This window comes from Rhododendron vialii, chromosome 12a (assembly GCF_030253575.1).
Source record: "Rhododendron vialii isolate Sample 1 chromosome 12a, ASM3025357v1".
NCBI lineage: Eukaryota > Viridiplantae > Streptophyta > Magnoliopsida > Ericales > Ericaceae > Rhododendron > Rhododendron vialii.
The window spans coordinates 35,054,039-35,080,641 of NC_080568.1; the positions used below are offsets into that span (position 1 = coordinate 35,054,039).

At 37.5% G+C, this 26,603-nt stretch overlaps 3 protein-coding genes across 5 annotated transcripts; 1 reads left to right on the forward strand and 2 right to left on the reverse strand.

The window, feature by feature from the left end:
- Positions 1-1,096: 1,096 nt before the first annotated feature.
- On the reverse strand, positions 1,097-6,148 carry LOC131309940 (probable GTP diphosphokinase RSH2, chloroplastic). Its single transcript, XM_058336662.1, has 6 exons — positions 4,922-6,148; positions 4,450-4,635; positions 3,236-3,693; positions 2,600-2,758; positions 2,172-2,511; positions 1,097-1,502 (listed from the first exon to the last, which is right to left on the reverse strand). Exons 1-6 carry the CDS (start codon positions 5,663-5,665, stop codon positions 1,230-1,232), a joined length of 2,160 nt encoding a protein of 719 aa, XP_058192645.1. The 5' UTR covers positions 5,666-6,148; the 3' UTR covers positions 1,097-1,229.
- A 6,056-nt stretch (positions 6,149-12,204) lies between these two features.
- LOC131310662 (exportin-T) lies at positions 12,205-21,664 on the forward strand. Of its 2 annotated transcripts, none has more exons than XM_058337815.1 (15): positions 12,205-14,446; positions 14,541-14,630; positions 14,738-14,827; positions 14,992-15,096; positions 15,451-15,510; positions 15,815-15,877; positions 16,019-16,114; positions 17,113-17,277; positions 18,318-18,491; positions 18,975-19,040; positions 19,192-19,290; positions 19,630-19,776; positions 20,751-20,942; positions 21,037-21,090; positions 21,200-21,664. In XM_058337815.1, the coding sequence occupies exons 1-13, from the start codon at positions 12,719-12,721 to the stop codon at positions 20,838-20,840; spliced, it is 2,973 nt and encodes a 990-aa protein (XP_058193798.1). In that variant the 5' UTR covers positions 12,205-12,718; the 3' UTR covers positions 20,841-20,942; positions 21,037-21,090; positions 21,200-21,664. The 2 variants fall into 2 exon arrangements, with proteins under 2 accessions (XP_058193798.1, XP_058193799.1); XM_058337816.1 differs by having other exon boundaries at positions 14,550-14,630.
- Positions 21,665-22,165: 501 nt separating this feature from the next.
- Positions 22,166-25,460, reverse strand: LOC131310663 (multiple organellar RNA editing factor 7, mitochondrial). Of its 2 annotated transcripts, XR_009195287.1 has the most exons (5): positions 24,898-25,460; positions 24,043-24,140; positions 23,882-23,947; positions 22,479-23,264; positions 22,166-22,387 (listed from the first exon to the last, which is right to left on the reverse strand). XR_009195287.1 is itself a non-coding variant. In XM_058337817.1 (4 exons), exons 1-4 carry the CDS (start codon positions 25,338-25,340, stop codon positions 23,092-23,094), a joined length of 780 nt encoding a protein of 259 aa, XP_058193800.1. In that variant the 5' UTR covers positions 25,341-25,460; the 3' UTR covers positions 22,166-23,091. The 2 variants fall into 2 exon arrangements, 1 of the variants encoding a protein (XP_058193800.1); XM_058337817.1 differs by having other exon boundaries at positions 22,166-23,264.
- Between the last annotated feature and the right edge of the window lie 1,143 nt (positions 25,461-26,603).

The window sequence follows — 26,603 nt, forward strand, 5'->3', positions numbered from 1 at the left end:
TGCCCCTTTTTTCCCCTCTTCAACGACTTCTCTTCCCTAATTGGCATTTCTCCAATTATTTTAGATATCCCTTTTTCTCCTTTTTGGCTTTTTGGACGGCTATACCTTTTGTCATTCAATCAACTTTCCAACTGGATTCCTCTACCATTTCACCTTCTCTTCTCTTCTCTTCTCTCCGCCATATAAATCAATCACCACCCCTCCCAATTCCCTTCACTACCAAATCAAGTTGGTTCTTCTCCCCCAACGGAGAAAAATCAACCTCTGACACACTACTGTCTTTCGCCGGCAAAAACCAACCTCTGTAACGATGGCGACCCAAAACTCTTCCCAGAGAGGATTAGCCATGGTGCTGGCTCTGGCTTCCGCGGTGGTGCTTTCGCCGTTGTATGTGAATCGCAAAACCGAGTATTCCCATTACGAGACGAGATGGAACTCTGGCTTTGTTCTGCCTATGGTGCTTGCTGGCCTTATAATTGCCATAAAAACCACTTCTTCTTCTTCTTCCTCCACTTCTTCATCGTCGGATAGAGCTATGATGTTTCCACCTTCAGACCCTTCGTTGGTGTTGAGAATTGGGAGTTCGTCGTGGGGACTCGCCGGGGTTCTGGTTATGCTGATGCTTGTGCTCTCATGGCAAGATTCAGTTCAGCACTTCTTCTGGAGATAGAAACAAACTCCCATTATTGTTCACTCCTTTATATGCTTTTTCATCTTGGGTGTAATTGTATTAGTTGAAAGAATGGAAGTGATTTTAGTAATCCTTAAATATTGAAAGACATAAAACTTCTGTGAATCGGGGAGATGTAGATTATATAGTGTGGTTCGACAATCTCTCAACCCTCTCTCCACCACACAAAAATGTTGGACCGGAAGAAAGGTAATTTCAACGCAATATGAGGTTAAAATTCCAATTCTCTTCATCAAGACAAATTGGATTATGAAAGATTGTATCATAAAGGTTCATAGTAACAATGAGAATAAACCATTATGAAAAAGCGAGTCCAAACTCAGATTCGTCGCAGCTTGTTCTAAACCTTTTTTTTTAAACATGGTTAGCTTGTTCTAAACTGATTCTAGTCACCCGAACTCAAGCTACAACACAATTAGAATAGTTATTATAGCAATAAGATTGAACTTTTAACTTCGTAGAATCGAGTTAGTAACCATCAAAGCTTTTATTTACAGACGATTACCATACATATACACACAAGAACAACATGCTGTCATCAAATGGTCATGCTACTAAAAGGCGTGATCTGCGCTGCATCTCTATCATAGAGGCGCTGCATCTCTTCCCTGCACTCAGCCAACGACTTCTCGGGCATAGCAGGAGTGAGCTCCACCACATCTCCCATTTTCAGTTTGCAGGAGGGATCACTCACTGGCTCGCAATTCAACCTTGGCCTCAATTCTTGCTTGCTCCATCTAAAGGTGCCTTGACTAGCTCTTTCCATCAGATCCCGAATCGTCGAGTTTGCCGGGAATTCCTGCACTGACATCTGCAACACCACCCAAACACCAAATAACATGTTTTTACCCAGCCAATTGACTTCGATATAAATTAGGAAGAACGCCTTTTAATTTTGCTCAACTATTCACCCACTTAAGTACAGCATCACGTAACATCGGGTTTGAGAAGATTATACAAAATAGTAGAAGCTACAGAAAGAGAGCCAACCCAAATTATAAACGCCTAAAGAGCCATTGGAAAAAAATAAGTTACTCTGAATCTTCTGAGAGCTCGGACACATTAAGGGTTCAAATAATATCATACCTAAAGATGTAATTAAGATTTAAGAGGCACTAATTACACTCGAGTGCGCCCAGGAACTTATCAATGAAGCAACCTTTCAAGGAACAAATTAGGTTCTGCAACAGCATAGCAGGATCAAAAATATTTTGGGCTGCTTTTATCTTTTCTGAACTTCCTTGCAATTTGGTCCATACATATTTTACTGTCTGGACAAATCAAGAAAGTCAAATGACCCAAACTCTAATGTGCTCAGAAAATACAAAAATAAGCCAGTTTAGGGAAAGTTAGACAGTTGGACGAAACACAGCTTCAGGCAAGTGCACTAACAACTTGATGATCGTATGGAGCCATAAAATATACAACACCCAAAAACCGGAACTCAATTGATTAAAGAAGAAAAAGTCTTGAAACAAACCTTGTCATTCTCCATCATGATAACAAAAACAGGTCCATCAGTGCCACAATTATGCGTACAGGAATAGGGGCAATCTTCGGAATGAGAAGAGAATGTGCAGGGTGGTTTGATGGAGTCCACACAGCCAATCATTGATTGATTGTTGCTCATAGTTTCACACTCCCAGCGGGCCTTCTCTACCATTTGAAGCTCGAAGGAAAAGCATTTACAATCACCTTCCTTATATCTCCAATGAGCAGCAATTCCAAACTCTGCTTGTAAATGCATCGCTCTAGTTCGAATCTGAACTTCAAGTGGAACCTCTCCCTCACCCTTCACTACAGTGTGCAGAGATTGATACCTACAAATTAGCAGGAAAATTAGAAGAACAACGATTAAGCATGCTTATGCATGCTTATGCACCTTCTGCGAGATATAATTTGACATACCCATTAAACTTTGGACATTTAATGTAGTTCTTGAACTTTCCAGGTACTTCAGACCACAACTGATGAACAACTGTCAATGCCTCAAAACAGTCTTCCTCATTTTCAACAATCAGACGTAGACCGTGAATATCATGGATTTGATCCACGGTCAAATTCTTTCTGCAAAAGACTAAATTCTGTTACCTCCTTAATGAATAACGAACCAAACTAAAAGATAATGACATCACCACCGATTGATTTTTTCACAAAAATCATGCCTAAGATTGAGTTGAGTGGATAATGCCGCTTTAGCCAAAATAAAGCAGCGGTGATTTATGATTTTTTTTTTGCCATTCATACATTCACACCAAACACATAAATATGATCAGTACCACATTGTACCAACCAATTGAGATCACAGCCAAACTGATTTATTTGGGCAGTCAAACAACTAACTAAAAACACCCACCATTACCAAGTTAATATCGATGAATCCATCAAAGATTTGGCCGAAGGCATGAAATGGATAAAAAGAGATGGAAGTTGCAGCACTGTTATATGCACTACAGTAACCTTTACTGAAGAACTAGAACATCTGGACATATGGATGCACATTTGCAGAAAGTGATAACTGTCAGAGAGAGAGAGAGAGAGTACTTTTCCATTTTGCGGAAGATGCTATACAAGCTTTTGTGCCTTTTAGATACACCACGGTAAGAAATGGCTGCATCACCAAGAGCACGCTCTAACTTTTCAGCCGACGAATTAATCAATGCCATATCAAAGGAGTTCGAAAGTTTGGAGGAGATCTCTTTGTGCTTATCTGGATAGAGATATTTGAAACACAAGTTTTCAAGTTGCTCTTTCCAACCAGAGATCCCTAAGCGATTGGCCAAAGGAGCAAAGATTTCCAAGGTTTCCTTAGCAAATCTCTGTTGCTTAAGCATAGACAACGCATCCAGAGTCATCAAGTTGTGCAATCGATCTGCCAGTTTTATAAGGACAGCCCTGGCATCTGGCATTGCAAGAAACATGGTGCGCAGTCGATATGCCTCAGTTTCACTTGCTGTATCACTCTCACGTGCAAGCTTGCTCAGATGACTAAGCTTGGATACCTAAAAAGACACTCACAAATTTAGAAGCTCAAAAAGCATGAAATAACTTCGTTCAGACAAAAACATTGCCACAAATTTAAAAAAATCGAAAAACCCTTAAATGAAACTGAAAAGATTGAAATTCACATAACAATAACTTTCACCAATAGTTCATCAACTTGAAATCCTTTTACATTCAACAGAAGGTTGAAATATAGACAAGGTGTGCATCTTAACTTTTATTTTCCATGTAAACAAGAGCTCATAGAAAAATCAACAGGGCCGTGAAGTAGAAAATCCATTACTCCAATACATAAAAAGAAAAACCCCATTTGCTAAAATCCGGAAGAAATAGACTCAAGACTTGAACTAATAAATAGAAAACGGAGAAGCTAACTCCTTGGAGAACAAAATGATTATACGGGAAAAATACGTGCCAAACGAAGAAAAAAAACCTTCATTCACTTCCATAAAGAGTATTTTGAAATCACTATTAAAGGCCAACATACACTTGATGTGTTGTGGCCATTTACATGTGATACCCTGCTGTTTACAATCAGAAAACCGATTTCTAAAACATCTCTTTGACTAGTCCATGTCCCACCAGATTTCTAAATTTATTGAAATTACATACTATATACTTAACACAATATCCGTTAATGGCTCAAAGCAACAGAATTAACTGTAAATTCCACAGCACCAATTTCCAATGAACAACCAACTAGAAAATTTTCAAATCCTGAATAAGAGATCGCATATCCAAATGATGATTTTTACCCCTTTAACCAAATCAGCAACGTCAACTCCAAATATCTGCAAAATGTCGTCATAACTCGTGGAAGAATCATCAAGTGTGTCATGTAAAAGCCCTGCAGCAACTACTGAGGAGTTGGCACCAAACACTGCTAGCAAAACTGCCGTCTCCACACAATGCTGCAAATAAGGATCCCCACTTTCTCTCATCTACAAAATCAACACAAAAGTTCTCAACTAACCCAAAAAAAGAAACGCAAAACACATCAAAACAGCCCCTTTGGATTGTGAGAAAGGGTGTGATAAGAATGGGGAAGGAGCCAATCCAAAAGTATTATTTTTGTACTTTTTTTCCCTTCAATTCTCACCAAATTAACTCAATCCAAGCGAGTGATTTGGCAAGAAACTCGAATCCTTACTTTTCTTTTCTTCTCAAACCCCTCAATCCAAAGGGCCCTGCAAATAACTAACTGAAAAGATAAACAGATTAGCATACCTGCCCTCTATGAGCTTTCTCAGCCTCATAGAAAGCCTTGACAACAATATCTTCATAAAACATCTTGTGTCTTAATTGTGCACCCAAAAGCAATTCTTTAGCACCCAATTCCGAATCCGATTCCACAAACCCATCATCCATCTTAAACGGGAGTTCATCTACCATAACAAATGATGCCAATGATGATTCGACATCACTATTTTCTCGAAAAGTCAGCGAATTATTTGCTTGAAACGTGGGCGAATCATAATCCACAAAGGACCCCAAACCATGCGCAGCAAGCCCATTAAGCAACAAACCACTGCTCCCCGGTACCGACTCTGGGACCTTCCAATCCGCGGCCATTTTCTCTCTAGCAACTCTCAACGGCGGGCTACATGAGACGGGGCCCTGGAAAACCGATACAGGGCTCTGATTTCTTTGAAGAGGGCTGTGATTTTTCTTCAAAGACGAACAATACGGCGAAAAACGAAACGAACTGCTCAATTCTTCCCCTCTGCACACCGCATCATCGACGCCACTCGAATAGCTCGAAGAGTAGCTCGAAGAAGAGGCGTGTTTAACGGATGGGGATGAGAACAGGCAAGATAGGCCGCCGACCGTCGGTTTTTGGGACGTAGGGGGCGATCGGACGGTGGAATCTGAATCGAACGGCGATGAGTGGGCATTGATCTGGTGATGGTGTGGCGTCGAGCAGATACTGCTCCGAGGGCTCGCGTACAGTGCTATTGTGAAGCCGGCCATGGCAGCCAAAAGGAAACCTTTTTCGAAATTGTATCACGGTTTGGAGTAGTGGGTGTGAATTTGTTGGGCAAAAAAAATTATAAATTCGAGAATTTTGATTGGATTGAGAGTTGTTTTGAAAGCCTAGGGTTTGATTTTATGCACAGATTGAATTGGGAATTGTGGAAACTAAGAAAAAGGGTGGAATTTAGAAGGAGGTATGAACAAGAGGCCTGAGAATTTCAAATCGAATAAGGTAATTATGTACTTGCAAGTTTTATAGACATCTGATAGAAAGAAGGGTTTGATGTGGAATTTGGGGAAGAAAAGAAAAGGGTTCCGAGAGAGAAGAGTACAAACCCAAGTACCTAATTTTAGAAGAAAGAGAGAGTCGAAGACGCTTTGAATTTTGAGAGAGAGAGAGAGACTGTCTCGAGGAAAAAGGAAGAAAATCACTGTCTCAGGAAATCACGAATCTGTGGAATTACCGAAAGGAGGATACTGGAAACAACTGTAATGAAACTTCGTAAAGTACGCTATAAAACGGATTAAACTAATCCCGGCTGTTAATGAAGTGGATAAGACTGTTCTGGGGTAGTATTTTGTGTGACAATTGTATGGTATTACGTTGCTGTCTAGTGAATCTGGCCGTAAAACAGGCGAGGGTCTTCCTCACCAGAGGAGGGAACTGAGGGAAAATTATAGAGTACTTTTGAATCTTTGATGCAGTGCTTCAATAACTTTGGATGAGCTCCATTGCCAAGTGCGTGACTCTTTAATGTGATGTGATCATCAAGAAAACTATTGAAACACCTTAGAATCGGAGTAAAAGGGCTTTAGGGCGCTACGCGGCTATATCCCAGATTCACTTAATTATTGTTCTAAGAGCATCTCCTACCCATATCTCTATTTGAGATTTGAGAGTATCAAAACATTCCAATCCATCCTCTCAACCCTCCTCCATTTGAGAGTATTGGATTTTGATCCTCTATATTTAGAGGGTGAGATAAAATATAGAGGATCATCTCCATAACACTATTCATCTTTTTAAAAGACATTTTTGTCCTTGTAAGCTTTTCTTACTAAATTTTTATACCAACCATATCGTTATGAGAGTATAAATAAATATTTTTTTTCCGTAAAGTGATTTTAGAGGGAAAAATAGAGGGTTTGTGGTTGGAGTAAATAGGAATAGTAATTTCCTCTAAAATCACTTTATGAATAAAAAAGAGTATTTGGATACTCTCAAATAGAGTATTGGATTGGAGATGCTCTAAAACATTTTGAATCATCACTTTCTACAAATCAACGCCTACATAATCCTCTAAGAAATCAAAATTGAATCGGATATGAATAACTTATAATTTGACAAAATTAACTTGGGAAGGTACTTTTAAAATTGTACTTGCCATTTACTTTATTCGGAATTGTGTTATGCATTGAGACCTATGAAGTGAACGATGAGGATTACGTTTTTTGACTCAAAGCATGCACTTTTTGAAGGCACAACAGATCGTATCGGCATATATGGATATATTTTATTCTTCTCGACTTATTATTGAAGTTTTGGATAATCAAAATAAAATAGCAGCTTTGTAGGACCACCTTGAATACTTTTTACAGCTTGAATACTTTTTACAGTTGTTTCATCACACCTTGGAAATTTTAAAAAATCAGGTATATAATGGTGATAGGAGGAACATTGTGGAGTAATGCCTACTTAATCCTTTATAAATTATTCATCCGCATGTTTCAATCGAATTCCTAATCTAATGATTAATTCTATCAAATATTTTAACTCCATACTAATTTAAACACCCCCACCCACAATAGGAGTGGGGGTGTATAAATGGGTGTGTGTTTGGGTGTAGAGGTAGAATGATTGTAATTTTATTCATTGAAATATGATAAGAACTTATGTGATATGATATGAAATGTCGTATCCTCTAAGATAAAAAATTTCTAGTGTAAATTACTATCGATAGTTTTCTAAATACTCCTCCTTTGACATAGTTTAATAAGTTTGTAATAATATCATGAAAATGTTTGTTTAAGTTTACAAAACATCGTTAGATCTATCTAGTTGATATATGTTATTAATCTTTTTTCTTATTTTACTGAATACCCCATCAATATTCATACTTCGTGCAAAAACAAGTTTTCACTTGATCTATTATACATAATTTAGTCTACTAGTTTGACTTTTTGACGTAAAATTATTTAATTATGGTGTCGTCTAGAATTATTTTTGTTTTCGTTTCATCAACACGTTTCAATTGAATTCCTAATCTAATGATTAATTCTATTCATTGAAATATGATAGGAACTTATGTAATATAATATGACATGTCGTATCTTCCAAGATAAATGATTAATTCTATTAATTGAAATATGATAAGAAGTTATGTAATATGATATGACATGTCGTATCTTCTAAGATAAAGAATTTCTAAATATTTCTAGTGTAAATAACTATCGACAATTTTCTAAATACTCCCCCTTTGACATAGGCTAACAAGTTTGTAGTAATATCATGAAAACATTTGTTTAAGTTTACAACATCGTTAGATCTATCTAGTCGATATATAGTAAGCTATTAATCTTTCTTCTTATTTTAATGAATACAAGATTCATATTTGGTGAAAAAACAAGTTTTCACTTGATCTGTTAACGTAAATTTAGTATATACTAGTTTTTCTTTTCCGGCGTAAATTAATATTATTTAATTATGATGTTGCCAAGAATTATTTTTGTTTTCGTTTCGAATTACTGTAATACAGTATTTCGGCTAAACTACTCCTACTAGTACTAGTGGAGTAATTTTTTAGTCCAAAATCCCGTGCGCTAAAATTTTTCAATTCAACGCACCTGTCCTTTGACGGCCCATGGAAGTTAGCGCCCGGCCAAGTTCAGTGCTCTCAAGTTACTCAACTGTCAACGCTCACTTAAAATTCACATTCCTATTCACGAATTATAACAATTCGCACCAATTGATTTGCTAATTTTATCTAATTACTTTACTTAAAAGGTTAATTTTAAATTAATAATAGTAGCTGGTGAGTGTTTTCATACATCTACCCCAATGTGGGACTTGGGGATGTCACAATGATCACTCTTACTATTAAAGAATTTGCAACGTGTTCACGCCTATATCGATATCCACTCACATGTGATCATGTTCGTGAGGTGAATAGTATGGATCATAATTTTCAAAACAAAATGCGGATGAAAATTGAGAGTTGGGAATAGGGATGACAACGGTATATTTGGTTTGGTTATTGGCAAAACAAAAATCAAAACCGAAACATAATTTTCCCATCCTCTAGATTTTTATTATCAAGTGACCAAACCCAAAAGAAAAGAAAAGAAAAGATTAAGCTCTCGTTTTGTTCGTATACGAACGTAATCGTTTGGGCTGTCTTAGAGCATTTTCAATTCATTTCTAAAAGTCCAAAATGAACATATTGGAGGAAAATTTTGTAATTTATTCCCACCTTTTGTATTTTATAAGATAATCTAGGAGGGACCCATTCTATTTTTGAGATATTTGGGTCTCCAAATTGCCTTTGATTCTCCAAATATGAAGACTCTACTCTCATTTTGGAGACAAAATCTCTAAAAGTACGATAGGTCCCTCCTATATTATCTCATAAAATGCAAAAAGTGTGAATAAATTACAAAATCTTCTTCAAATATATTACTACATCTATTGTCTATTTTGGATTTTTAGAAATGTTTTAGAGATGACCTTACGCTTCCTGTGTCTTAACTCTCTCCGCAGTTTGAGGAATCTTTGTTTTCAAATCAGACGGCCGGCATTTCGTTGTCCTCGATCGTCAAAGTCAGCTTAATTCGCTTCACTTACCATCTACTACTAGTAACATGTGGGAATTGATTTTTGAGACACTGGAGTCTGAACATTTCAAACCAATTGAACGGTTTGTTTGATCATTAGTTTTCGTGACTCTAAAATTAGTTGAGTTGCACGTAAATGGATCCGAACATTTAAAAAAAAATAAAAATCCACAAAGTATTAGGAAATGCAACACCATGCCATGACAAGTAAATAGTAAAGACTGCATCGTGGCAGTCTAGAAAATATAAAATAACAAATACCTTATATGATGAACCCGCAACAAGAACATGCGAAAGAGATATCAAAGAAACACAAACAAAAAATTGGATAACAAAGAAAGAAAATAACAAGTTACTAAATTAATACAGTATATAGTCTACTTTCTTTGGTAATGCGAGGTGTTTCGGGTAATTTTGTGCCTATTTTGAATTAATCTTTACAGCATCTCTCATAATCGTTTCGCATGCTCACGTGTGGAATGAGGTGGCTCCAACAACTACTGTCAACATTTAAGTTGCTTAGCGCCTCTAATCGAAAATCTAGATCACTCATCAATACATATGATCTTCCTCTAAGTATTGTTTTTTCACTAATTTTCCAACCTTTAATTTAAACAGGTATTTGTCTTATCATGACTAGCCGATTATGCACATGTCATGGACATGTATTGCCTAGTTAATGATGGATGGATGTGCTTATGGGCTCCATCACTCGTGAATGCATGTGTTTACTTTAGCCAGCTACGTTGCGTAGGATTATTGTGTTCCCAAAACGTGCAACCAAAGTAATTAGGAACTTGGACCAGCGCCAGTTCGAAAATCTATTATTGCGATTCAAAGAATTCAACGACCAAGACAATGTGGTTGAATACTATTCTTTCCCATCCGGATCTGGATGGATGGAGAGAACAATTTCTGAACTTGACTGCTTGAAGAATACGTTGTCTCAGTGCCTGTCGTGTTGCCTAACGGCGGACCAACAAACTACTTTAGGAAGAGAACTGGTATGCATATACAAATTCAAACACAAATGTGTTCGGATAGTCGATACACATAAAACTTGTCATTATTTTATACTAGGAGGATTCAAGTGCCTCGGCTTGTTTTGCATATTGTATATAGACTTTCTCTATCTATTTGATGGGCCTTGAGTTCGGCATATGGCCCAAAGTGTTTTTTTGTTAGTTAATGTATTCTAGCCCAAATATTCTTGGTATAGTGAGCTTTGGGGGCCTAATGTATTGGGCCGATATAGACCCAGTTGATGTCAACTTGGGCTGAATATTGCTATGGCATGGAGAATGTACAGAAAAATATTTTGACCCAGTCCAACTAAACCTGCTATATTCAAACCGGTCTTTACCGAAAAGGAAATTAAAAAACAAACAAACAATAGTCCTCCGAGTCAATGGAGTTTTATTTGTCGTAGCCTTGGGAGGCAAGGAACCGCCGCTATGATATTTTAAATCTTCACCGATTCAAAGAAAGTAGTAGTAACTATTGATTAAATTAAATGTTTGTTAAATTTACGATAGCCAAAACCTACAAAATTTATCAACGACTGTAGTACAATAAATTATTTTTTGTAATAATAACATCACCTGATTGGATACTAAGCTTGTAAGACCTGCACTGTAATGCAAGCATCAGGACACTATAAAAATTCATTGTTAACAATGTTACTTTCTATTCGTATTTTTTGTTTACCTTAATTGCGTATTAAAAAAATTCCCAATTTCAAAACAGTACGTACGGGTATTTGTACAATTATTACAAAATCGTTAATGAAATTAAGACCATTGGTATTAACCACATATGGGGGGGTGCAATAACCAAATCCTTTTTAACACCCCCACGGTATGTACCATGCTAGAGTGGTTCACCGCTCTCCATTTTAATTGTAGAAGTTTTGAGTTCCATTCCTCACGAAGACGTGCTTGGCTCTCGTCTTAGCCCTCAATATTCCACTCTCAAAATACCCCCTCAGAGTATCCGCAATGTAATAATCAAAAGTGAATAATCAAAATTTGCCATGTCAGTTTTTGATTATTCATTTAGAGGGTTGCTAAAGTTAGCAATGTGAAGTCCCATATTGTTACTTTTAATTATTCAAATGCCTAAATTTAATTATTGATTAGGAAGTTGCTAACTTTAACAATCTTTTGATTTTGATTATTACATTGTGGATGCTCTCATTACACTATTTTTTATTGGCTCTATATTTTATTTTATTTTTACAACAATTCGTGGCTCCAAATTTTCAATTGTATTCTACTAACAAAAAATGCTAGCACCACAAATACATGAGAATAATTTATTCATGAGCACGCAATCTCACTCGTCCGGATCCGTCTAGATAATCAATGGTTGAGATATGTTTTTAAACATTGATCGGTAACAAAAATATACTATCTTACCGGTAACAGTTTGTTTTTAATCCGGATTGTGCAAAACACTTTTAGATGTGCGAGATTGAGCTTCGTAAAACTTATTCACAGCTTCTCCGTGAATAAGTTATTCTCTAAACACATATACAAACTCATTCACATTTTTTTGCGAAACCATTGTACAAACATTAGAGGGATAGAATGTGTGCGGGACCCAACATGAATGTGAAAGTTTATGGTAGTATTTGTGCCTTAGCGGTGCTAAAATGATTGTTCTACTATACTACTAGTAATAACCTCCCACTAGCATCACTATCCGCAAAATCCGAGGATTTTTTGGTAAATTGGTTTTGCTATATAAGATAGCAATGCTCTTGAAATCAGCCTCCTCCTCCTCCAGTCCTCTCCTTCCTCCTCCCAACAAAACCTCCGTTTGCCAAAACCGCAAAAAAATCTCACTCACTGCCTTTTCCCTTCAGCTCTCTCCATAAACAATTCCAATTCCACACAAGAAAACCAAACCAAAAATCAACTAAAACCCTAGTTTTATTTGCGTCGTAATCGTTGCACCTAACCCTAGCACGAACAAACACTAGTTAGAGATCGCACTAACCCTCTCTTGGTTTTTTTCCCATTCGAAGGTACGCAAGAGCTTTCACCGATCCATCCATTGATTCGATTCTTTTCGCCGTCGCCAATCGTTGTATTGCATTACAATATCAGAATCAAACTTTGGTAAGATAAATATAACAAGTATAGATAGATTTTAAAGGACGGTGTGATTGAACCGAGGTTTATCAGGTTTTAGGGTTTGTGGCTAGGGTTTATCACAATGGATGATCTTGAGAAAGCTATACTTATCAGTTTCGACGAATCCGGAGCCATTGACTCGGTTCTGAAATCACAAGCTGTTGCTTATAGTCAACAGATTAAGGAGACCGCGTCAATATGTAGCATATGTATCGAGCGTTTGCGTGTTTGTAACATAGTTCAAGTCCAGTTTTGGTGCTTGCAAACCCTACACGAAGTGCTTCGCGTTCGGTATTCGTCAATGAGTCATGAAGAGAAGTCTTTTGTGAGGAGCTCTGTGTTTTCCATGGCTTGTTTCGAGGGTATCAATGATAAGAACAACTCTGTTAGGGTTTTGGAGGGTCCTGCTTATATCAAGAACAAACTTGCTCAGGTTTTGGTTACTTTGATTTATTTTGAGTACCCGTTAATTTGGCCGTTGGTGTTTGTTGATTACGTACCCCACCTGAGCAAAGGTGCAGCGGTGATTGATATGTTTTGTCGGGTTTTGAATGCTTTGGATGATGAATTGATTAGTTTGGACTACCCCCGAAGTGCCGAAGAAATGGCTGCTGCTTCGCGTGTTAAGGATGCAATGAGGCAGCAGTGTGTGTCTCAGATTGTCAGAGCATGGTATGACATTGTGTCAATGTATAGGAATTCTGATCCGGATCTATGCTCCGGTGTTTTAGATTCTATGAGGAGATACATTTCATGGGTTGATATTGGATTAGTAGTGAATGATGCATTTCTCCCACTGTTATTTGAGCTAATTTTGGTCGATGGTTTGCCCGATCAACTCCGAAGTGCTGCCGTTGGATGTGTCCTGGCTGTTGTTTCCAAGCGTATGGATCCAAAGCCCAAGATTCGGCTCTTGCAGAGTCTTCAAATAAATAGGGTTTTTGGTTTAGTAGCCAAGGATAGTGATTCTGAGTTGGTTTCAAAAGTGGCAGCATTGCTTACTGGGTATGCCACTGAGGTCCTGGATTGCTCCAAACGTTTGAATTCCGAGGACGATGTTGGCGTTCCAATGGAGCTTTTAAATGAGGTTTTGCCTTCTGTATTCTACGTCATGCAGAACTGTGAAATTGACACGACTTTCAGTACAGTGCAGTTTCTTTCGGGTTATGTGGCCACGATGAAGAGTCTTTCTCCACTGAGGGAGCAGCAGCTGCTTCACGTGGGTCAAATATTGGAAGTTATTCATTCTCAGATTCGGTATGATCCTATTTATCGTGACAATCTTGATAAGCTGGATAAGATTGGGAGAGAAGAGGAGGGTAGGATGGTGGAGTTTAGGAAAGATTTATTTGTGCTGCTTCGTAGTGTAGGTCGTGTAGCACCAGATGTTACTCAGATTTTTATCAGGAATTCATTAGATAGTGCTGTTGCATCTTCTGCTGATAGGAACGTTGAGGAGGTAGAAGCTGCACTATCCCTCTTTTATGCATATGGAGAGTCGATAAGTGATGAAGCGAGGAGAACTGGAAGTGGTCATCTGAGAGAGCTGGTGCCATTGCTCTTGTCAACTAGGTTTCCTTGCCATTCTAGTAGGCTAGTTGCACTTGTGTATCTTGATACAATAACGAGATATATAAAGTTCGTTCTAGAGCATACTGAATGTGTACCTATGGTCCTGGCTGCCTTTCTCGATGAAAGAGGAATACGCCATCCAAATGTCAATGTCAGTCGAAGGGCAAGTTATCTTTTCATGAGAGCTGTGAGGTTGCTCAAAGCAAAGCTTGTGCCTTTCGTAGAGACTATCTTGCAGGTATCAAATAAGTATAAATCTATTGGCTCTCTCTCTCTCTCTCTCTCTCTCTCTCTCTCTCTCTCTCCCCTTATCCCTTTTAATGTATTTTCAGAGTCTGCAGGATACAATTGCTCAATTTACTACAATAGAGTGTACTTCAAAAGAGCTATCTGCATCTGAAGATGGTAGTCACATTTTTGAGGTAACTGGTTAGTTTGTAAAGATTACCCTGTATATATGGAATGGAATCTCGGTCATTTGGTTTCAGTCTACTTGGATGTGACTAGAATTTCCGTGCACACTTTGCAGGCAATTGGCTTATTAATTGGGATGGAAGATGTACCACTGGAGAAGCAAACTGAATACCTTTCTGCATTGCTTACTCCTCTTTGTCAGCAGGTAAATTTCAATTATTACATTGAGTAGAACTGGGGGCCCTTGTGTAACAACCTTATGCTCTTTTGTGTGCAGCCATGATCATCCGGCCTATTGTGAAATGACTTTTACTGTGATGTCCATATTTCTTATTTTTGACAGATGTAAACTAAGTCAAACTTTAACAGGTTGAAGCATCACTTTTAAATGCCAAAATACAGAATTCAGAAGAGTCCCCTGCAAAGATTGCAACTATTCAGCAAATAATCATGGCCATTAATGCCCTCAGCAAGGTTCTTGTCTTCATTCTCTCAGATAATATAGCATGTGCATATTGCATCACATGCACTTGTCTGTTTCTTCTGAATGTAAAGTTTTTTTGACGCTGTTCATGTAGACATTTCTCTGATCTATCTGGAAACCTACTAGTCATTGATGTAAAAAGGGGAAAAGTGACTTATTATGTTGTTGCCAAGCTTGTCCAATGGTGCTCTGATGTTTGAAGTCTGGCATGATGCTCATTTTATTTTGGTGAAAACTTTTCTTTGTGATGTTCGGAAGTTATTCTCAGTCTTAGCTGCAATTTTAACCCGATTTGCATGTTTTCATAATTTCTCCTTGATTCTCTAAAATTCCGTGTAATTCAGGGCTTCAGTGAGCGTCTTGTAACTGGTAGTCGACCTGCAATTGGTCTCATGTTTAAGCAGGTTGGTATCCAAGATCTATCTATCTATTTAATCGTTTTCCATTTCCTCCCATTTGTCTTGTTATCAATTATGAGCAACAATTGCCTTACAGATGAGAACATAACACTCTGTAGTTGATTAGTTTTTGCAATTTATTTACTACTTTCACCCTTTCGTTGTACATCAACTTATAAGCTCTCTCTCCAATGACAAGGTGTATTATGTGGTCTTCAGTTACCATTTCTGTGATGTACAGTGTATAGATTGTTAGTTATATGGTGATGTGTCCTTGCACTGATGTTGCTTTTGTTCTCTCTTACTTCAGACATTGGATGTCCTACTCCAAATTCTGGTTGTCTTTCCAAAGGTTGAGCCCTTGAGGTGTAAGGTATGATATCGAGCAATTTGTTTTACGTTTTATTAATTTCATTGTTACCCACTACTAGGCTGCTAGCTACTTCAGTACTTGGGTTACGGATTTTTACTTTTTTTCATTCTTGTCTTTATCTGTTTTTTCTGGTTAAATCAGGTCACATCGTTTATTCACCGCATGGTGGACACCTTAGGAACATCCGTCTTTCCTTATCTCCCCAAGACATTGGAGCAATTGCTTGCGGAAAGTGAGGTATAATCATATTGTATAAGCATAAGGTTATCTCCCCAAGACAACCTTTTCATTTTTCAGAAATGCAAAAAATACCATTTCCCCTGTTTTTTCTCCCTTGCCTTGCTTAGGTGGTGTTCCAATTAAGAAAAAAGAAGGTTTTAGAAAAAAGAAGGTAATTTTAAGTCCAAAAATTATGCGTTTACGCAAATAATTTTTCTACCAATATGGATCTTATTTGATAGATCTCATTGAGATCTTTTATACAGTACAAGAAAAATCAAAAAATCATTTTTCATTTTCATTATATTTGAATTTGAAAATTGAAGAAAAAGAACTTTTAAAAAAAGAAACCTACCTGGAACACCCCCTTATACCTATACTCTCTCTCCTGTAGTGACTGATTTTCCTCCCATTATCAGGTCAACTCATGTCTCTGTTCATTACAAGTGAAGCATGTCATCTCTGTACTGGATGATGTTTTATTAGCTTAAAGATCCACTTCTTGCTCATTTCTTGTGCCTCGGGTGCATATATTTTGCTTCTCCTTGATTGTGTGACGAAAATATTTTGGAAGACAAATGTTCTGCTGTAGTTTGACACAAATTTAGCTGCGTGTACAGAAAATTTTCTCCATCTAGGGCCGATGCCAGCCACCGTGCTAACGTTTGTTTTTTTTATCCATCTGCGGGGGGGGGGGGGGGGGGGGGGTGTGGGGGTGCTTTTTTTTTTTAATCGGCGGGGTGGCGTTGTTGTTGAAGGGATTTTCCTCTCAGTACTTGGATTGTGAATTTATGATTTATTTTTTCGTCGCCAATGGTTGCAGTAAGAGAAGCCTCCCCCTGTCTCAGAATAATGGTTGAAGTTTAACGGGTTATAAGTATAACTGATATAACTGAAATGTGACAGCTTTGCTCTTTTCTTTTTTTAGGAGTATGATCACATTGGTCTGCACCAGTGTGTTTTTGTGATGTCTTTACTTCTCTAACTGTTTGATTTACATCATCTTTTTCTTGCAGCCAAAGAAGATGGTGGCTTTCCTTGTGTTACTCAATCAGCTAATCTGCAAATTCAACACTGCGCTCCATGACATATTGGAGCAATTATATCCTAAAATTGCTAGTAGGATATTTAACATCATTCCGAGGAATGGATTTCCTTCTGGGCCTGGGAGCAATACAGAGGTATGTGAGCTTTTGAATGATAGTAAGGCGGCGGTGCAAACAGGTGTTCCCATTCTTAACTTTTATGCAGTTGGAAAGATGTACACGGTGCATGTTTTCAGTCTTAACCCTTCTCTTTGTGATGTCTGCGTGTGACATTCTATCCTAGAGTTTCTCAAATGTAACTTCTGCCTGCACTCATTTGTTAGAGACTATGATCTGCTGTCTATATTGACATGAAAACAGTTTTTGTGGCATCCCCCATTGTTCTATACCTGTACTGCCCTGTGAAACATGCAGTTATAATGGTGAGTAAGTGCAATTGGCCAGATGCCCACAATATAGTATGTTTTGGCGCTGATTAAAACCTTACATACTTTTTACTGATGTCCTTGGTTGCATGGCATGTTGGTCATTCATTTGTGCTTGTTATTTTTGCATTTATTATCATGCTACATGTTTTGTAGTTAAATCTTGTTGGAAAAGAAATAGGAACAGGAGGAGATTGAAGGGTACAAACGTGTAGCTTACCAGTTAAAATGTCTATATTCAATATAGTTTGGCTTGTTTGACAGCAGGATTTGAGTTTGGGATTAGATTGTGAGTCCTATGGGGGCTTTTAAATTCTTGTTTGGTGTTTTGCAACAACCTAAGGATTGGTAATACCAATCTTACAATCTAATCCTGTCCAAAACAAAGCATGAATAAAAGATTCATCTCCTCATTAATAATTCCACCTCATTACCAATTCCAATCCTAATCCCATCTCATTATGAATCCCCCAAAAATGAAATCTGTTATCAAACACGCAGAGAATTCCTTGAAATGGCTTTAATACAGAATTTGAGCTTGGCGATGATATCTTCTACGATTATATCTTTGGTTAGGAAATGAGCACGTTATGCATGTAAATTGATCCCAAAAACTAGGGCTCTGCTTTTAGCCTTCATTCTGCCTGATAGGAAGGTTGCATTTAATTTGCTTTCCGACTTACTGGTGAATGGAAATATGTTTTGTTATCTTATATCTGTCTCATGATTAATTGCTTCTTGTTATTGAAGGAAATTCGTGAATTGCAAGAGCTTCAACAAACCTTGTACACTTTCCTTCATGTGATTACTACACATGATCTGTCCTCAGTTTTCCTCTCCCCCAAAAGTAGAGGCTACTTGGATCCAATGATGCAGATGCTATTGTATGCTGCTTGTAATCACAAGGACATGGTTGTAAGAAAGGTGTGTATAATGCTCTATACTAATCAACGACAGAAACACTATGATACATGCTGGAACTTCACGGTGATAAATTTATCTACCGTGGGAAACAGACAATTTTGACACCAGTATCTGCCTGAAAGTGATATGAAATTCTATAACAAGTGTTGTTTCACAAAGTGGCAGATAGCTACACAAGCTCATTTTAGTGATAATGTATTATACCCTTCTATTCTTACTTTTTACGTACCAGATTGTATTTCATTATCCATAATGCCAAACGTTACTTTTTTACTCGATAATGTATTAAGTTTCTTAATTGAGATGAATTAGCAGAGGTTCACAATAAGATGTCAAAACCCGCATGTAGGAGTGTCTACAGTGTGGCAGTGTGTCCAACATGTGTCCGTCAAGGATGTGATTTCGTTTCACTTTGATTTCCAATACTTTGGGCCGATAAACTGTATATTTACTCATGGATTGAATCTAACTTTTTTTTTTTAGTCTTGTGTACAGATATTTGTTAGACTAATTAAAGACTGGTGCAACAAGCCATATGGTGAAGAAAAGGTAATGTTTCAAGGAATTGCTCCCTCTCGTTCCTCTTTCCAGATTTCTTAATGCCCACCTGAGTCTAATTTTTCTTGTGAAAAGTAGATTTCCCAGTAAGTTTATTGGGGTTAGTATTCGTTCGTATACTGAAGTGGTTAAAATGTTTCAGGTTCCTGGTTTCCAGAGCTTTGTAATTGAGACCTTTGCAACAAATTGTTGTTTGTACAGTGTGCTTGACAAGTCCTTTGAGTTCCGTGATGCACATACTGTAAGTTATCTTTTCGCTGACTGGAAAAAGTTTCACCCGCTAGTTATGAAAAATGCTACTTCGAATTTACAAATCCTTGAATTTCATTCAACTCAAACTTGCATGACTTTGATATTCTTGTTTCACACTATACATAGAATGACATAAGATCACCTATCCTGCCAGTGTTGAAAGCTGTTATCATACTAGTTAGAACAAAGTTACTGGTCTTTATGGGTATAGATGTTAGTTGTGATAAAATGAACGGTCCCTATACAGGTGCGCTGTGTTAGGCCATTGTGGTGCTAAGATTTATTTATTTTTCTAATTGTTTTGTTTTGTTTTGGGTTTCTGTCGCAGCTTGTTCTGTTCGGAGAAATAGTGTTGGCCCAAAAGGTCATGTATGAGAAGTTTGGAAATGATTTTCTGGTTCATTTTGTGTCGAAAAGTTTCCCAGCTGCATATTGCTCCCAAGATTTGGCAGCACAATATTGTCAAAAGTTGCAGGTATCATTATGCTTTTGAAACACTCTCTTCTGCTTTTGATTGCCTACTCCCTTTGTCCCATTTTGATAGCCCCTTACAAAAAGACTTGCAATTTTCCAATATAAAAATCAAGTAATTCTGTTCATAATTTTTTGAATTTTTGCACCAAATTACAGAACTAATCAAGATCTATAATTTGGTGCAAAGAAACTCAAAAAATAAGTACTTGATTATTTTCCCGGAAAATTACACGTCTTTTCGTAGGGCATTTATCAATTTGGGACGGAGGGAGTAATAATTTCGCAAAAGATGCCCAAAGGGGTGTAACCTATGTACGCTACTTGGGCAACGTTGGATTTCAGGATGGGGTTAGGGTAATAGTCTGGAAGGGTGGGAAGTCATATCCTTTGGAGGTGGGTGTTTTGCCATTCGGCCGCATTAGGTTGCGTTGTCTATCCCAACTTATTAGTAAACTTTTTCACAACTTAAACCAAAATTCACTTACAACTTTCGGTCCCAACACGTAACACACAATTTAATCAAATGAATATGATTAACCTCTTGTACTATTTCGAGAACAAACGTGATAGTTCAAATAGCTTCATGTTCAAATATGGGGATCCTTACTGTAGTTGGAGATGAACTTTGGAGAGGAAAAGGATAATCAAGGACCAAAAATGTACCATCAATTTTGACGTCAAGGAAATTGGCACTATTTTCTGGCAACATTGGTCTGGCATTGCTTAAATGCTGGGACCATGACTTTTGGCAGGCCCTCCCAGTTTCCCCTTTCTTTTTCTCAAGTATGATTATAGGAGAGAGGAGGAAGACCACACACACGCACACGCACGCACACCCCCCCCTCCCCCCACCAAAAATAAATAAAATAAAAAATAAATAAAAAATAAATCTCGACACAATGGCAAAATTAGCTTCTTTAACAACATCGTGGTAACTATCTTTCTTGTTTGTGTCTGATGTTTACTTTTTGCCAGGGTAATGACATGGAGGCACTAAAATTGTTTTACCGGTCACTCGTTGAAACTTTGAGACACCAACAAAATGGAAGCCATGTTTTCAGATAGCATAACCACAATATGACAGTCTTGAGTATTTATGATGTTGCTCAGTGCTTCGTGTCCTCGTACTCCAGCCAGTAGTGGCAATCAAAATTTTGTTCACCAGAGGTGCCAATACTTGTTATTTGCATCTTCTGTTTGACATCATAATCTCGTTGGAGAATAATTCTTATGGTTTCCGTTACATCTGTGGATGTTTCAGGGTCCTTTCATTGTGTGTATATAACATTCCTGTGGTCATTCCGTGGATATCGAGGTATGCATGTACACTCTATTTACCGTTCATTAAAAGTGAGATCATATATAGTGGCATGTTGTGTCTTCCCTCTGAGTGACTTGTTTTGTTTATTCATACCATTCAACAGGTATATATTTCCGGAAGCGGTTTCTTTGACGTGAAATGTTGGAAATATCTGTTAGGTTTTTGGGTGCCGATTAAATCATTCAGCATTAGTTTGTTGTGTATATCATGTTTTGTATTTTCCCTGTTTATTTGTATACTTGTGCTTCTCCTTCCTCTTCCTAAGTTCCCCAGTTTCACATCTAAGTTATTTTCCATTTCATTAGGTGTTTGACAGATACATGGCCTGTAACATCAAATGGATGCTACGGGGTCTGGGTTTTTGGAACCAAGGGAATGAAAGGGAAAAGAAAAAAAAATGGAGAGATATTTTTGTTTTTAATTTTTTTTTATGGCTTTTGTTAAACCAGTTCTAGTAAGGGTTGAGTTTTGAAACTTGGAAGTTTTGATGTTCTACAGGACCGTTCTTGCTTGAAAAAACATTGTAATTTATTTACATGCTGGTAAATCAAAATGGGATTCTCATTTATTTCTGATTTTTATGCTATGCAATTGAATACTAGGCTACTAGCCAATGGCCAAAACAAGTAATTAAAAAATTTCAGTAAAGGTTATTGACTGTCTTCTTCCTGAAATGAAGATTTAATGACTGGTTTTCTGGCGATTAAAAAAAAATGAATTGGTTTTCTCAATAGTTTTTTTTTTTTCCTTTCTTGGTGATAGTATTGCTTGAATAGTTTTCTCAATGTTAAATGGATATGAAACGGAAATAAACAAGTACATTGACCTAAACCAATGAAAAGAGTCGAGAATTAACACAAACAAGTCAAGGCTCACCCCATACGTTATCGTTAGTCACGGAAATTTATTCTTGATCTGCAGACCGATGATGAATGGAAATCTCTGTTTAATCCAAAAAGGAGATGAATGGAAATCTCTGTTTAATCCAAAAAGGAGAGGAATTACCGATATTGTTTGTCATTGGTCGTGCACTGATTTCAATTGCATTGTATGGTAACGAAACTTAATAGTCAAAATATCAGCTTAAGCAATAAAAGTTCATTTCATGTGTCATAATCCGACAAGGATCAATTAATGACAATACAAAAAGAAATCTATACTAGTCACATGCAGAATGTTTACCAATCATAGATGGATCAAATCATCAAAACAAGGGAAGAACCTTTCGTCGTACAAATGTGGCATACCATCAATACTGTTTTGAGTACATGCTTGAAGCGCGGTACTACACCTCAAACGCTTCTCTTTTAAACTTGCTACAGCAAGCAAATGCAGCTTTGTTGCCAAACATCATGGATAAACACTTCAAAGCGGTTCTACACCTCAAATGCTTCGCTTTTGAATTTGCTACAGTAAGCAAATGCAGTTTTGTTGCCAAACATCATAGATGCACCCTAATGAGTCATGAACATTTCCAAGTGGTTCGTATACTTCAGCAACCAATCTTGCGATTCCATTCTCCTAGCATAAGCTTTCCCATTATCTTGGTAGAAAGCACATCAGTAACTCTTCTTCTAGAGCTACGTGTCCTCCAACTATAAATAGAATATTAGAATCCATGCCCTTTGCTAACGAAAGCACTTACCCAATTTTCTTTCACAGTAACTTTGTAATGTTTGATTGGACTGGAGGAGAAAACTTCTTGCCTTATACTAAGGTGACTGACTGTATACTCTCTTTGTCCGCAGCCAGGTGAGCCTAAAATTGATAAAAATCCTAAAGAAAGGAGGATACACATTTTGGAGTGAAGGATAAAGTACAGAAGGCTTTTTACTGGATATAATAGTAAGAGGGGTGCTTTATCTCTTCCCTCCCGGTGTCCCCATTTGTTGATATATAGGATTGGAAAGGAATTCCCGATCATTCAGATTTCAGGTTTGGGTGTCATCTTCTGCCTCATGGAGGCTAACTGTCACATCTTCTGCTTCATGGAGGTTAACTTCTAGTACATTCCAAAGTTTCTACTCCATGCATCCTTTTCCTTTCTTTTCTCCTGGATTTCCTTGAGCGAGTTGTGCTTTGATATTTATCATCCATTTTATCTCGTAACCAGTCTGCATGGTACTTCTCATCATACGGAACTACCTCACCTTCAACAAATGGTTCTCCTGCAAGACAAATAAAGAAGTTTTTCAATAAATCACAAGATTGGCTTAAAACTTATTCAACAGTCCAAAGTTGCACGGACAATGACCAGAAGCCTTGTCTTCTGAACCAGGCTTAACAAAATGATAGCAATGCCAAACAACTGAAAACAAGATACATAATCAAGGGGTTGAGACCTGAGAATCAATGATTTCAAGAGATTTAAGTGGAAGAAGAGGAACTTCAATAGGACACGATTTTCTTCCTTCCAGCAAAACTTATTCTGTCAATTTGCCTGGCCGAGTTTAAGTCATAGAAACCATGCATCTGTTCCCATTGTAATTTATTCGATCTCGTGTTTACTCCTTCTACTCCTAGTTGGTAAAGTCTGGTATTCGTGAAGATCTTCTAATTCCAATGTACTTTATTTCTTAGTAAAAAATCCTCAAACAAAGAAAGTATATCTTCTGTGAACTCCTAATTTCAATAACCAATAATAACCGGCTATCTGCTCAAAAAAAAAGAAAGTGGAACACATGCAACATATTAACTAGAGCAAAATCTATTATTCTCATGTCATACTTCAAATTTACATTCCGAAGAAGTGTGCTGAAGATGAGCACAAAGCAAAAGACAATACCTCCATAGTCATTTTCCATATGACAAAAATAAGAGTCCGGAAGAACCCATCTCACATTGGATAAGGCTGCAAATGGAAAACTAGCATATCAATTGCAGGAGGCATGCTGAAAAAGAATTGGGTATCAAAATGAAAGAGACTCTTGGAAGTTTAAACTTTACATTTGACCTTGTGAATCAAATTTTCGGAGACTTTGCAACCAAATGCATAGTAATATTTGGTAGAAACTGAGTATATTGATCTCTTTGCTTCCTCTTCACTGCAAAAAATTAAGAAAAAGGGCCAGAGCTTCTCCATGTAAGAAAGCCACATGTGGATAACTAAGTCGTCAAATTTTTCTTGAAAACTGAAATCCGCAATAACTAAAGCCTATACGTCCCAGTTGAGCTGCCATATCTATTAGGCCATTACCATTTACCACCCACCAAATCTTAAGACTCCAACAAACTTCAAGGGGTTGGTCGACTGGAGCAAAGCAGCAACTAAGGGCTTGCCATCTCGAGCATGCATGTTCAGCTCCCATCCCGGCAAAAGATTCTAGAGTCCACTGAATGTTTACTCGATCGTTATTTCAGGACCCGAGATTACTGTACATGCGTAAACTAGACTCCCAACTTATTTTGACTTAAAACCTCTTAAATCATTCCCCACTAGTAAAGCTCATATTAACATTAATGTTAACTCGTTTCCGTTACCCAATTCAAGGTGGACTCTTTTCTTCACTCAAAATTTCCAATATTACTTTGTGGCTTTTGATATTTATCACTTGACATTAATCAAATTTCTTCTACTCCATTTTGTACTAGAATCTGAATTTGCCCTTAGAGTGCTCCATTTGAAGCAATCACTCTTAAAAGAAAATTTCTCAAGTTTACTTTACTTCAGCTAATCCAAATAGTGAAAGAAATCAAGCTCAATTCTGTGACAATTAGTTGCAAAACCCAAAACCCATGAAAGAAAATAGACACAAAAAAAATAAAATTGGAATATCCAGTTTTTCAATTGGAAATTGGTACCTTCCCAATGCCAATGCAAGGGTTGTGATAAAATGGTCCACAATTTGGCTTCGTTCTGGGTATCCCTCTGGAGGCTCCACAACCACGAGCCAGTGCTGGTAGTCGCAGCCGTCGACAAGCGTAGCCACCCGGGTCAACTCGGAGCACCGAGTTGGCCGCGGTGATTCGGTGGTCGCCGAATCTGCCGAGAATCGTTGAACGCGGGAAATTGGCGGAGGGAAATGGCTAGAAATTGAGGGTGACTCGTTGGGTTTGAGGCACTGAAACACGGCTGCGGCCGTTAACCTTAACGGAATTCTGAGAATGTTTCTTGAAGGTACCATCATTGATTTGAAACCCAGATTGCAACCTCTGTAATCTACGGAGGTCGAGGAGGGGTTTAGAGCGAGGAAGGGTATATGGGTCGTTATGAATTTTTCCAGGATAGCGTGGCAATTAATCATAGTATAATAGTAGGTCGCAACATAACATTCCAAAATTTAAGGATCAAGTTGTGATAACAGAATGTGGATGGGCAAATATGTAATTAGCACAAATTGCAGTGACACTTTTGTTTGCGGCCAAACATGCAAAACTATCGCTCATAACTCATCGATGCTAGTCCATCGTCTTAACACTAGTGTTTGTATCCGTTCAATGAACGGGATGAAAAATAACATTGATTTTTTTTATCTCGTGTATCAAACAAGAATAACGTCTAGTGATAATATAATGTGTATCAAATAGGTACAAAGATAGTGATAAAAAATATAGTTTAATATTTTTTCGGTTCCGTGTTCGATGCACGCTAGCATTACATTATTTTATGTACTGAAAGACATATGTGTGATGAAAAATAAATTTGTAATACCGCGTGACGGTAGCTTGCAGGGGCATAGAATAATTTTCCTAAGTTTCCCTCTTCTCTCTCCCACGTTCCCCCCTCTCTTTCTCTTCCACGGTTCTTTCTCTCATTTTTTTTTTTAAAACCTCAAAATTTTAGGAATTTAGAACCGAAGGTTGAAAGGCATTTGGTTTCAACTACATTTTTGTAGTATATAGAAGATAGAAGATAATAGATAGATAGATAGATAGATGAATAGATATAGACATAATAGAGGGAGTAGAGGGGTTTGACTCTCTCTCTCTCTCTCCTGGAATTTAGCGGCGTAACGGAGTGAAACAACGGTTTTCAATGGAGGAGATGGCGGCAACTATGTAGCTCCGGCATGGTGGTGGTGGTACACTGGTACTGGGTTATTTTTCTTTTCCCTCTCCTTCCTTCTCTCTTTGGCAGAAGAAGAAATGAGGGAGGGGAGGGATGATGATGATGATAATGGAGATTAGGATAATGAAGATCATGATGAGACACACAATTCATTTATAAAATCGATTTTGGAAATTAGGGTCGTTACATTGTTCAAGTTTGATATCAAGGTTTAACGAGCTTAAAAAACTTGTTCAAAACCTCAATTGATTTATGTTACGAATCAAAATTGTTCTTGAACAAGCATTTAAGAATTCAACATGAACATGAACACGAAAACGAACTAGTGTAATTTAGTTCATTTATCAACTCCATCTCTCCCTAATATGTTTAAAAATAATTTGAGGATCTGTATGTCTCCAACAAACTTTATCAATACGATTACAAACAAGCTACTAATTTGTGGAACAAAGATAAGCATGTTTGTAAGATACTAGTGTTGTTAAAAACTGAACAATAG

What these genes read in the sequence shown, in the direction of transcription:
- LOC131310662 (XM_058337815.1), top strand. Translation starts at nt 12,719, where the DNA reads ATGGATGATCTTGAGAAAGCTATACTTATCAGTTTCGACGAATCCGGA. An exon ending in AGGACATGGTTGTAAGAAAG is followed by an intron (nt 18,492 to 18,974) that starts GTGTGTATAATG and finishes TTTTTTTTTTAG; the next exon opens with TCTTGTGTACAGATATTTGT. An exon ending in AGTTCCGTGATGCACATACT is followed by an intron (nt 19,291 to 19,629) that starts GTAAGTTATCTT and finishes TTTCTGTCGCAG; the next exon opens with CTTGTTCTGTTCGGAGAAAT.
- LOC131310663 (XM_058337817.1), bottom strand. Translation starts at nt 25,340, where the DNA reads ATGATTAATTGCCACGCTATCCTGGAAAAATTCATAACGACCCATATA. An exon ending in TTTGATTCACAAGGTCAAAT is followed by an intron (nt 23,948 to 24,042) that starts GTAAAGTTTAAA and finishes TTCCATTTGCAG; the next exon opens with CCTTATCCAATGTGAGATGG. An exon ending in TATGGAAAATGACTATGGAG is followed by an intron (nt 23,265 to 23,881) that starts GTATTGTCTTTT and finishes TTTGTCTTGCAG; the next exon opens with GAGAACCATTTGTTGAAGGT.
- LOC131309940 (XM_058336662.1), bottom strand. Translation starts at nt 5,665, where the DNA reads ATGGCCGGCTTCACAATAGCACTGTACGCGAGCCCTCGGAGCAGTATC. An exon ending in TTGCTGATTTGGTTAAAGGG is followed by an intron (nt 3,694 to 4,449) that starts GTAAAAATCATC and finishes GTGTCTTTTTAG; the next exon opens with GTATCCAAGCTTAGTCATCT. An exon ending in ATCTTCCGCAAAATGGAAAA is followed by an intron (nt 2,759 to 3,235) that starts GTACTCTCTCTC and finishes AGTCTTTTGCAG; the next exon opens with AAAGAATTTGACCGTGGATC.